The 12,748-nt window shown below is 43.7% G+C and overlaps 1 protein-coding gene across 4 annotated transcripts in view; it reads right to left on the reverse strand.

Annotated features, from left to right (window-relative positions):
• Window positions 1-12,748, reverse strand: part of DLG2 (discs large MAGUK scaffold protein 2) — a 2,095,445-nt gene that overhangs the window by 821,852 nt on the left and 1,260,845 nt on the right. For all 4 annotated transcript variants that reach the window (XM_019524161.1, XM_019524158.1, XM_019524160.1 and 1 more), the window contains one exon: window positions 8,113-8,163. In XM_019524161.1, coding sequence (XP_019379706.1) covers window positions 8,113-8,163 — 51 coding nt within the window. The remainder of the gene's footprint in view (window positions 1-8,112; window positions 8,164-12,748) is intronic.

Genomic DNA, 12,748 nt, shown 5'->3' on the forward strand with positions numbered 1-12,748 from the left:
AGGAAAACAGACCTTATGAAGAAAGGCTGAGAGCCATGGGACTCTTCAGCGTGGAAAAGCATAGGCTCACGGGTGATCTGGTGGCTGTCTATAAGTTTATCGGGGGTGCTCACCAGAATCTGGGAGAACATCTGTTCAGCGGAGTGCCCCAAGGGATGGCAAGGTCTAGTGATCACAAACTCCTCCATGACCGTTTCAGGCTGGACATAAGGAAGAACTTCTTTACTGTCTGAGCCCCCAAGGTTTGGAATAGACTGCTGCTGGAGGTGGTTCAAACATCTACTTTGAACACCTTCAAGAGACATTTGGATGTTTATCTTGCTGGGATCCTATGACCCCAGCTGACTTCCTGCCCCTGGTTCAGGGGCTGGACTCGAAGATCTTCCAAGGTCCCTTCTAGCCCTAATGTCTATGAAATCTATGAAATCTATGACACGTAAACTTCTAGCAGACATGAGCTTGAATATTTTTTATCTCTCAGCTAAAACAGATAGATTCTCCTTTTAACATGAACAAACTAGATTATTTTAATTAATTTTCTTTACACTGAATATTTATTATGACTAGCCACTGGTAATTTTCTCTCTGTATCAGTTTTAGCTCTCTTCTTAGTCTGATAGATCATGGCAGCCTTTTTCACACTTATGCTCTCTTTGTACAAATATCTATATGTGACTTTAGTGCCAAGATATAATTGTGTTCAGTGATTTTTTTTTTTTTTTTTTACGATTAATTATGTATTTTAGGAATGTCTCTCAGAAGTAGATGGCTCAGCATGCTGCATGATTTGTTTGGTATGGCATAGCAGCATTTGCAGCAAAGATAGGGAATGACACAGCTTTCAGGCATCAGGAATAGCATTTGTTAGAAGAGAGCAGTGGTAGTAAAGCCTCTGAGCAAACGCGCTGTTATTTTTGCTGGGGGAGGAGGCCTAAGATGAGGGACACTGGAAAATTTTATTCATTTCCAATGACAGCCTTCTTTCTGAGTGAGGGTAGGCTCCTTTGGCCCCCACATACTCAGCACCTCTTTTTCTACTGCCTGCTCCAACTCTCTATACAATTGTGATTAGATGACAAGATCTACGTGCCTCCTTAAACATCATCTGAAATGGCTTTAATACATAAGTAAGGTACTATAAAGTAACATCACGAGGTGACATTTTTAAACATTTGCAGTGATTAAAAGAAGCTGCAAACATGCAAAGTGATTCTGCCCACATACCTTCCTGCATACCTAGCTAAATCTGTCCACCATTGTCTTTTTAAAACTTAATTAATAGCCGGAACCCTCTGGGTTCTTGTCTATTTGTAGCAGTATTGAAAGCTTCCAAATACAAATAAAATATACTCTTTTAATACACCAAATGTTCACAGCAACTTAAAAGTTCCTATGTTAGCCCCTGGGCAACAGTTTCTACATAAAAAACTGCTACACCTCTCTGCAGCATGGCTTGTCCCAAGAATAAATATCTGTGCTGGTTACACTAGCTAATTCACTGAATCTAAGAGTGCTGCTCCAACACACACACACACACACACATACACACACACACACAAAATGCGCCAGAAACCACTAACATGCCTTACGCAAGTTATTAAAAGTGTCAAGAATATTTAGATCATAAAATACATAAAACGAAGAAGCAAAAATTTACAGCATTAAAAAGAAATAGCATCTTCCCTGGAGCACTTTAAATCCTTGAATGCAAACTATTGGCTTATACACCCTGAACTTATTACCCAGCATGTATGCATGGGAGGGGACGTTCATTCCTGCAGGCAGTGACTGAGAGGAGGCCCTCAGAGGAATTGTTTAAATGATGTGCTGAGGCACACACTGATAAATCCAAGGAGCCCCGGTGCTTACTTGACCCAGCTGTTGTGCACCCCACGTTGTTAAGACATTTGGATTTAAAACTAAGGAACAGCATGAGACTGTGGATTTCTGGACAGCCACCCAGAAGGAAATAAATATGAAGTATTAGTTCAAGTTCTTTCCCCTGAGCCTAGAGTGGCTATAAACCTTAACTATTAACAAAGTTTCCCTTGGTGCTTGCATTGTTTTCACTTGGCTGTGTTTTGGGTGTGGTTTTACTGGGGGAATGCACAGTGGGTTGTATTTTGGATTGAGAGAAATCCACAGGGGCCTTATACCACATAGTTTTGGAAGGAATGCAGTCCTTTATGCAACAGTAATATGACAACGTGCAGGCTGTCTTCTCTGTCAGTAGTTACTCAATGCAAAGCCACATGCTTTGCTAGGACTGGCCATGCACTACAAAAACTCTTCTCCTTTTTGGAAGTGTACATGCCCATTTGGAAGTATATTTAGAAGCCTTCCATTGTTTTCCAGTTCTCAGAGGGAACGTATGTAGAGGATTACGCTCTGTGTACGGAGACTTAGGTTCTGCCTCTAAGACCACAGCCCTGTGGCACAACGGCAGGCCTTCTCATCTTCACCACCAACATGCTTTCTACTCATAGCTCCCTACAACAAGCAGAGGGACGACAACTATTTCATGCAACAAGGCAAGCTTGGTACTTGTTCAAAGTCATCATTTAGCTTCTCAAGCCACAGCATAGATTGCTTCGATTTCAAACTCCGGATGCTGGATGGGGAGCAAGACTTCAAAGCCCACTGTTCTCTTTCTTCTCGGCAGCAGCAAAACCATTCAACACGTTGAGACATGAAAGGCACTCTAAATGCCCAGAGTTACCAAGGCAGGTTCCCAAAACAGCTCTGAACAACCCAGTTGTTTCAGCACGGCAGATTTTTCCTCAGAGGATAAGAATGAAGAGCAAGATTTTTTAGGTAGCTACTGATTGGCTTGGATAGTTAAATCAGGGAGCACCCTGCCTTGAGCAAGAGGCTGGAATACATGGCCTCATGAGGTCATATAGTCCAGCCCTACTTTCCTATGATTGGGGGGGCCCAACCTGAGATTTCAGTGATATAAATGATTTTTCCATAAAGCGCAAACTTTTGCAAAAAGTGTTTTGAACAATACTGACGCGTGAAAATCTATTAATTACTACTGAAATCCTTGGCTAGGCGTGGCATGTTTAAGTTGGAGAAAAGGAGAATAAAGGAGGCAAGGAGGAGGAACATGATTGCAGTCTTCAAATATTTGAAAAGATGCCATAAAGGACATAAAGAAAAAATGTGTTCCCTTTCTGCTAAGGGCAGGATGTAAGACAATGAGTTGAAAGTAAAGTAGATTCAGGGAAAACTTCCTGCTTATAAGACAATGAACAGGCAGTGGCGGGAAGCTCTGAAATCTCCTCTGGGTCCCTCCAAGGAGAGGCTGGCTCACTATCCAGGACGGCTTATGAACAGCACATCCTTGAATGCTAGGAATATGTGATTAGCCACAGACTGGAACCACAAAACAAAACCATAATCTTCTGTAACTCCAAATCAGGCCATGTGACCAGAGCTTGTGGGCATGTTACACCTTTATTTTTTAGGGGCTGCTCTGGTTTATTTACTGACATGCAATCATAGGCAGATTAACACATGGGCCAGTGGGGGCCCATGCCCAGGGGCTCCTGCCAATGCCTGGGTTTCCTTGGAAATGGCATGTTTCCTCTTGCAGGAGGGCAGCAGTCTAGCCTGCAAGGGGTCCTGCTTGGGACACAGCCAGGTCGCAGGGCTGCGGTACCAGAAGTTCACTGAATACAGTATGCAACTCCGCTTGCTCGGCTGCACCCTGGCCGCACCCACCAAGATGAGCGCCTGCTGCCTCTGCGCTGCCCCCACCCCCCGCTGCTCTGCCCCTGTGCCCCAGGCTCTGCTCCCCGCTGCCCCCGCACACCGCCTCCTGGGGAAGCCTCAGGGCTGGGAGCACAGTGCAGCGGGGAGGAGAAGTATCCTCAGTGTGATTGGCCAAGCGGGGGGTGGGGGGGTGCATGTGTGTGTGTCCATGTGCATGGTAGGGAGTGAGAGAGACAGAGAAAGAGAGAAATAGAGAGTATGTGTTTGTGTCTGTCTGTGTGTGTGTGCCCATGTGCACGGCAGGGAGTGAGAGTACCCCCAGGGCAAAGGCAGCAGAGCTAAGAGCCCAGAGCCTGCAGCGGACATCCCACATCCATCCTCCCCAAGCTGGGCTTCACTCCTGCTGTGGCAGGGGGCGGGGGGAAGGGGAGCAGAGAGAAGAGGTGCGCATGTTCCCCCATCCCCATATGCAGATCCACCCAGCCCCCCATGGGCATGGAGGCCCATCCTGCCCTTGGCAGCGGCAGCACCAGGTGGGGGGACCAGAACCACTTCTGCTCCACTTCCAGGTCTGCTGGAGAGCGCAGTGGTGTCTCCTGGGTCTAGGGGGGCACCTGGGGCCCCGCCGCAGCTGATCGCTGAGATGGGGTGGGTGCGGGGGGGCCCCCATGCACTCCCCAGGAGACCCAGAAGTGGACCAGAAGTAATCCACTTCCACCCCAGCATTGCAGCATTCACGAGCCACACCTGGTACCTTGAGATAGGTAAAAAAAAATTTAAAGCTGTGTCTATGGCCAAATCACTGATTCTCTGAATCAGCATCGAATCAGGGATAGTGATCTGACTCAACGAATCAAATCACTGTCCCCGATTCAGGCCAAATCCAAATTGAATAGGGCCTGCATCGCACACCCCTAGTATATATCTATAGATATATATAAACCTATATGTTTATATCCCCAGCAGCAAGGCTGTTAGTGCAGTGGTGTTAGTCTTCCAGTGCTTTATGCCTTCAAACGTGTATCTAAACAGAAGCCAGTGGTCTCTCAATATATATATTGAGAGGTTGTGTGTATATATCTCCAGGGATCCATTTCTGTTATTTCTGGATCTATTCATCCCACTGGCTTCTGTCTAGATACATGTTTGAAGGCATAAAGCTGTGGAAGACTAACACCACAGCACTAATGCAAGTCATTGTGTATAGCATTTCCTTTTTATGGTGTCTTTTTTTATTATGGAAGCTAAAGCAAGGTAATTGCTTATTTTAAGGAATACTGTCTAAGTGTGCTTTTGGGCACTGCAGTTTATCGCAACCTGCCAAGCACTATATTACTCCTGAATCTGTATTTTATTTCTGTAAGTTAGCAGAGAAATTTTGATGCTTTCCAAAATGGCTGTAGAATTTAAAATCATATTTTCCTTTGAAAAAGCAGTTGTTTGATTCTCAACATAATATTAATGGGCATTAGTTTCAAATATAATGTACTCAGACCCAGTGGACCTGTACTGGAAGTGCTTCTGGTCCACTTCTGGGTCTGCTGCTGAGTGCACTGGGGAGTCCTCCACGCTTCTGTGGAAGACTCCATGCGCATCGCAGCATCCCTTAAGACATTTCTTATATACTTTGTAGTTATGATTTAAGGACAAATGAGCAAGTTGGCAATTGTAAAATTTGGGAAAGTATTGTAAATGATGGAAACATCTAATGACATCTAGGAACATAACACGATTACTAAACCAAAATGGGAATCTGATTAACTACTGTTTACTATTGATGTAACAGTTTTTAGTACATCAGTATAGTTCAAGTTATGCTAACAGTAAAGCACTAACTTAGGAAGCTTGTTTAGTGTTGCCATTAAATAAATGGAGAAGATTTTCCAATCTAATTTCTAGGGTTTTTTTTAGAAGAAACTGGGTAATTAATGTGAAGTACTTCTCTTCTGAAAATGCTTCAACTCTGACACAAACATGTAACAGCTATCTGAAGGCAGTAACTAGTATTTTATACCTCACACAAAACTGACATACAGATCCCTTATCTTTCCAATTTCCTAGAAATAACAATGATGTGTGTGACAGAACATTTCAAGCAGTAAAAGCAAGTAACCATGGACTCTGCTGTTGAAAGCAATCCATTATAAGCTGTGTGTGCAAAAGCTTATCAAACATCATTCTAAATGAAACACTGGTGTTATAATTTGAATGATCAGTTATCTATGCTACTTCAAATAAGTACTGCTGATGCAAATATGCTAGTTTCCATAGCATGTATACTGATAACTTTATACTTCTATTAAATATAGAGCAGTACTCAAAAATATTACCCAGGAGGCATGTGTTCTGTTCAATGACCTTTGGCAATTCTATAATGAACAGCTAGACATGCCTGAATAGTTAGAAAGACAGTAGATAAAAAGTGCTTGTAACCATTAGATTTTATATGTTGTGATGGTTCTCAGACAGACACTATCTTTCCTCTGATAAAAAGATGTAATGGTTTTTTATAAAGCATATAAGATAACAGATTCAAGTTTAAGCTTGTGCACTTTAATGTGAAAAAGTAATTAAATTCATATTCCTGCACAATTAAATCTACAATATGCAGCAATGCAAAGACGAATTTAACGTGAGTATTAATTTAATGATCCTTTGTTACCTCACATGCATTTGTACACGTGGCATCATTGCCATATATGATTAATCAGGACTTTATCTATGTAAGATTAAATAAGTTTCAGGTTATCAGATAATTCATGAAATTCTGTATTGACAATATTGCACACATTAGTAATCTGTGCCAAGTAGTATATTAAAAAGATCAGACTCTCTTGTTCACAAGACATACTGTCAATCTAGTCTTGGTCTTGTGCTGAACGAGCTCACAGCTTGCTTCTGCTGTCCAAATAAAATAACTGTGCATTCAGGAAACTAAACACAAGTCAGTAAAACCAGCACCGAGACTAGGAAGACCTGATGCAAAATAACTTCTAGGCTTAGATTTTTCTAGTACTGTTTAATCCATACATAACCATGAAGTGACCTCCTATATTATCCCCAGATGAAATATAACATTGCTGACTAGAACTTCTATCATGCTGTTGGAGTGTTGCAGCACCAGAAACAGCATGTCACAGACCAAATCAAGAATCTAGGACCATCCACCCCACACAGAAACATGTGCCCAAGTTGTAACAATCATCTTTGACTGTGAGGGATTGCCTGATTTTTTTCCAAATGTGCGCACACACACAAGTCAAGGGTTAAGCACAAACAGTCAAAAGGCCTGAGGCTAAATCAGTTCAGTCTTTGTGGGTTAGTCTAAGCTACGTAGATTGAACTGATAAGCAAGTGAACAGACATTCACTCTGTATTCCAGAAATACAGCCACATGCCTGTGGTGGCTTAGGCCAGAAGCTGGGGGATGCTCGAACATGCCTTCCTGCTCAGCTGGAGCAGACAGCTTGGGCCAAAGCAGCTTTGGGTGCAAAGCATCCTGGGATGTTGGGGTACTCAGTTAACTTGAATCTGGAGGGGACAGGAGTTCAATAAACCGATTTAACCTAAATCAGTTTAGTCTGATACTACATCCATCCAAGTTTATTTTAAACGAGTTTCAGCCATTTTGAAAGCAGTTTATGCACACTGAACTTCTGTTGTGTTACAGATTTGAACCAGTTTCCAATCACTTATACCAGTTTATGTCTGTCCATAGCCCAGGAGACTAAAATTGAGAACAGTTTTCCAGACATCTGATTTGCAAAATGCAAATAAATAAATGTCTCCACATCTGAGTTTGATAGTCCTTTCCTAGTGCTCAGGCACACTGGGCTTTCCAAAGCTTTCCATGTGCATGGAGCCTGCTCTGACATGCTAGAAATCCACCACATCAGAGCAGACTCAATTAATTGAGTCTGCTGGAGCGTGGAAATTAATGCACTCCAGCAGCCTCTAGTGTCACCTGTATTAGCGTCCCCATGTTGAAAAATGGCGGCAGGGTGCTTTGAGCCAAAGCTCATTTGACATGTGACATTCGGGTACTTTTAATTAGTTCAGCTTGCTAATTAAAGCGCCTGTCCCCCCTTCCCCCTACACCACCCAGAGCATGTGTAAAAATGCTCCATGTTCACAACAGACTAGGGAAAAGCATTCTGGATTCTGTTGTGTAAATGTCTAAACCGAACCTAAATTATAAACTGTTAAAGGCTAATCCCAGTGCACCCCTAGACCACAGAACAAAGCCTAAAGTCCTTCTTCAGAATAGACATTTAATTTGACTAAGGAACCTATTATTTGGCCTTTAACACTATTTATTTTATTAGTAATAATTGCATTATTTTTCTAACAGAAAAACAAATTTTCATTAGTTTCTGTAATAAAATTCAAACTTACCCTCTCCAATGTAATTTCCTCAAATTCATATTCAATTTCTGTTCCGTTGACCTAAAAAAACCATGTAAGAGAAAAATCCATTTAAATTCACATGAAATGCAATCATGGAATAAACCATACATTTTACTCATGATCTGTACAAATGTGTCTCATTAATTTATCAGAGTGCAGTTTTTCAAAAGACTGGCCGGGTTGTATATGCTTTCTAACATACAGATTGACCCTATTCCCATTGATTAAAATGGTGAACAATCAAGCTTAGAACACTCAACTGATGTCAATGAAAGTTTTGTTCCCGGACAACTTCCAAGGTAGATTGCATTGACACAAATGTGTATCATTTCAGGGTTTTCTGAAAAGTCTTCTTTGTGGACTTTGCACAAATATTTAAGTAACTTCTAAGCTATATATTTCCATAGCAAATGTAGAAGATAAAAACTAACTCCTATATCTAACTGGCACTTATGGAGCTACGTAATTGCAGTTTTTGGCACTTATGCACAACATAGATTCCACATAGCTATGTTCACTCTATGCTACCCTTCTGCACATGTTCAGTATAATGGCTGCGTAGGCACCTGAGCAGAATCAGAATAAAATCACTTACCAGGCAAGTCCCGAAACTTTACTCACAGAAAAAAAAAATATGACTATCTGGTGCACCAGGAGGAAGGATGGGAAGTGACAAAGAGGAGAGGGACTTTTAACTTAATAGCTCAGTGGCTACGTCACTTGCCCAGAAGAAAAGAGGGATTCTAGATGCCTCAAGTGCATTTCCTGCTTTCTGGCCATGTGCTTTAACCACTAGGACACACACTGCATGTTGCTCAAAGTTAGCCTCCTGGGAACCATGAAGGGGACGATATGTGGAGCCAAGAAGAGGTAGCTCTGTGAAAGGGATACCATTTGGTGGGGGGAAGATTTTCCTAACGCTGTTTATCCCTTTTATCCCATGAATATAAAGTGCCAGGTGCAGTGGATCAACTTCAAGAGGAGGGTTGGGGAGTGCAGTGGGAAAGACTGTCAGCAAATTTCTTTACTTCCTATATTTGCTGTCTGGGTATAACTAGAAGACACAAAGTTTTCAAATGACTGCCAAGATAACCTGGCAACTTTCTAGTATGCAGGTATTTATGATATGAACAATACCATTATGTTTACAAGTGTACCAACCAAAAAAGCTTTCCAATTTTACTACAAACTAATTCAATAGTTTACCTGGGCTTCCTCAAAATAGTGTGTGTTTTATTGATCTTCGAACTATGCAAGTATCTGAGCTATTTCAGGATTTGTTTTTAAACGAATACGAATGTTTTATCACTTAAGAGCCATGTCTTGGTAAATCATGAAACCAAATGGCAGTACCACCTAAGCAACCCCCTCCCAAAAGAAAAAAAAAATGAGGCCCGAACCCCCCCCCAAAGAAAATAAAACTCAGCTCCAAAAAATAAAATGCTTCAAGACACGCAGTGCATTATTTCTTGTTTATAGAGAAACATTTAATGTTTGTTCTTGTTACGTGACCTAAGTTACTAATTACACTACAGTGTGTTAAACATCGATATTAGGGGAAACATTCATATAAAACTTTTGTATTCAGCACTTTAATGGTCTCCATATAAAGAGATTATTTTACAACTACATAGGCAGCATGCTGATGTTGGAGGGATTATAACTATTCATAGGATTTTTTGTCCTTGCTTGCCTAATGATAATAAAATCAAAGCTGTCTGCATGCCTCCATTTTCATGATTTTTTTCTTTTATCTTAGGCAGGTGGAGAAGTCTGATCTATGTCTTCCATTTTTCAGTCTTGCTCTGTAAGGCTTTTCTTTGCTTCGCTGCTTAAAATCACTTGTCCTTTGCATTGAAATCTTATTAATTCAGCAAAACAGGGGGAATGAGAATTTGAAAAGCAAACAACTCTTTGTATAAAAATGAAAAGACAACAAGCCCCAATCTGAAGAGCCAGCCAACATCTGCACACAAACAGGATTCTTATGACAGCCTAAGGGTATTTCGTTTCACTATCCACAATCACAAAAAAGATCTTCAGTTTGACTTTCCATCGAGCAATATTCTTATTACTGGTATCAGGACTCATAAAAATGAGACATGGGGAAATACAGGGTTACTTTCAATTTAAATCCTTTGCTTGGTAATATCTTTCTCACACACACACATCTTTACTTACAGCCACCAATTAATGTCTCATTTTTAACTCCTGATTGCAAAGAAACTAATGTAAGTAGTCGCCTCATTCCTCATATGGAAGCTGACAAAGTGACAATGGCATATCATCCTGTTTATCTGGGGGTGCTGATCTCTTATTTTACACTTAGCTCTTTGGGGTAGGGACTGTCTTTTTGTTCTGTTTATCAGTACCTACCACACAAGGGCCCTGTGATGTGACTGAAGTTCCTAAGTACTGTTGTGATAGGAACAACACCACACAATTAACCATGTTCTGCACATGCATCAGCACATGCCAACAACTTAGCTGATGATAACTACGGGAAGAAGAATCATAGGATAATAGAAAATGAGGGCTGGAAGGGACCTCAGGAGGTCACATCTAATCCAACCCCCGGCTCAAAGCAGGACCAGCCCCAACTAGATCATTCCAGGCAGGGCTTTCTCAAACCGGGCATTAAAAACCTCCAGGGATGGTAATTCCACCATCTCTCTAGGCACCCTAAACCTCTCGGCACCCTAAACCTCCCTTGCTGCAAGTTGAGCCCATTGCTCCTTGTTCTGTCATCTGCCACCACAGAGAACAGTCTAGCTCAGTAGTGGGCAAAACGGTGGATCTGGCTGGCAGCCAGGCTCCATTTCCCAGCAGTCCTTGCCTGTGTTGCTGTGGGTGGTTTTCATGGAGACCCAAGGAGCAGCAGGGTCATGAGAGCATAGGGCCAGGGTTTCCAGGGAGATCAGGGCCAGCAGCACTGGCAGGGTGAGTGGTTGGGCACAGACATACTCCCGGGCAGGGATCTTGCAGCAGTGAGAGCGTGGTCCGGGGCCAGGGCAGAGCTGCAATCCACTGCCTCTGCCCCAGCTCCGTACCAGGCTCTCACTGGCACAAGATCCTGGCCCCAGAGCAGCTCCCCGTCCTGCCATGCACCATGCCAGCGCTACAGGGACTGGTCTCCATGGAAACCCTGGCCCTGTGCTCTCACGGCTCTGCTCCTCCTGCTGTCTCCATGGAAACTAGCTGCAGCAACATGGGCAGGGGCTACTGGGAAATGGAGTCTGCCCTGGGCTTGAACTGGCCCATGGGCAAGACTTAGCCCAGCTCTGGTCTAGCTCCATCCTCTTTGGAACCACCCTTCAGGTAGCTGAAGGCTGCTATTCAATCCTCCTTTAGTTTTCTCTTCTGCAGACTAAATAAGCCCAGTTCCTTCAGCCTCTCCTCAGAAGTCATGCGTCCCAGCCCTCTAACCATTTTTGTTGCCCTCTGTTGGACTCCCTCCACTTGGTCCACATTTTTTTGTAGTGAGGGCCCCAAAACTAAACACATTGTGCCAAATGTGGCCTTACCTGTGCCGAATAGAGGGGAATAATCACTTCCCCCAATCTGCTGACAATGCTTCTCCCAAGGGAGCCCAAAATGCCGTTACCTTTCTTCACAACAAGGGCACACTGTTGGCTCATATTTAGCTTACTGACCACTGTGACCCCCAGGTCCTTTTCTGCAGAGCTGCTGCTTAGCTAGCTAGCCCCCAGCCTGGGGGCTGAGTGGCTAAGCAGCACATGGGACTGTGCCGTGCTAAGTGCAAGACCTTGTACTTGTCCTTGTTGAAATTCATGGGTGCATGCACACATGCAAGCACGTGCACTTGCAGCAGCTCAAACAGAAGTGGTGCAAATTTGCGCCGGGTCTTTTTGTCTTAGCGCCTGTGCCCAGACATACAATTTGGTGTGGGGCAAAATTTTTCCAGTTGGGGAAAAATAACCCTGCCTAGCTCCTCCCGGATCTGCAGCCAGGGGGAGCTAGAGGCTGGGGTCAGCACCTGTACTGGCCTCAGAAATATAAAAACCGGCCCTGTGCTGGTCCCAGCAGAATAAAAAGCTACCCTGTCAAGTAGCTTAGGGCTACTCGCTCTTAGGAGCTTCTGGGGCCCAACCAACTGGCACCTGTGGACACTACACCTTGTGTCAGCTGGACTGCTGAAGCAGCCCTGAGAGTTCCTTGCACCCTCTACCCACTGCAGCAGTCTGGCTGTGGGAGCTGCTGGCTGGCTGTGACCGGCTGCCACCTGCGACAGTATGTGGCCCCAAGGCTGCATGCCTGCCAGACCCAGATGGGGACTGCAGGGGCATTAGAGACATCTGCACCTTTGGGCCAGCTGCTAGTAGTCTGTAGCAGCACAGTTGGCCTTTGTGCGGCACTACTTCCATGTGTGCCATCGCCCAGCTATCTGGACAGCTACTGCCCGGAAGATGTTCTCAGTGTAATGGCCTGCTTTGAATTGTCAAAGCATGTCTCCCTGGCCCCAAGTGGCCAGGAGGTCAGCCACCTCCAGCTGGGCCCCAGGTGCCAGCTCTGAGCAGGCTGCTTTGTGTGGGTCCTGCCACTTGCCTCACTAGCAGGACTTCTGGTGTTGCCTATTTAAAAACTGCAAAATCCATGATAAAAA

Source organism: Gavialis gangeticus, unplaced genomic scaffold, assembly GCF_001723915.1.
Source record: "Gavialis gangeticus isolate Ggan-Ray unplaced genomic scaffold, GavGan_comp1, whole genome shotgun sequence".
Classification (NCBI taxonomy): domain Eukaryota; kingdom Metazoa; phylum Chordata; order Crocodylia; family Gavialidae; genus Gavialis; species Gavialis gangeticus.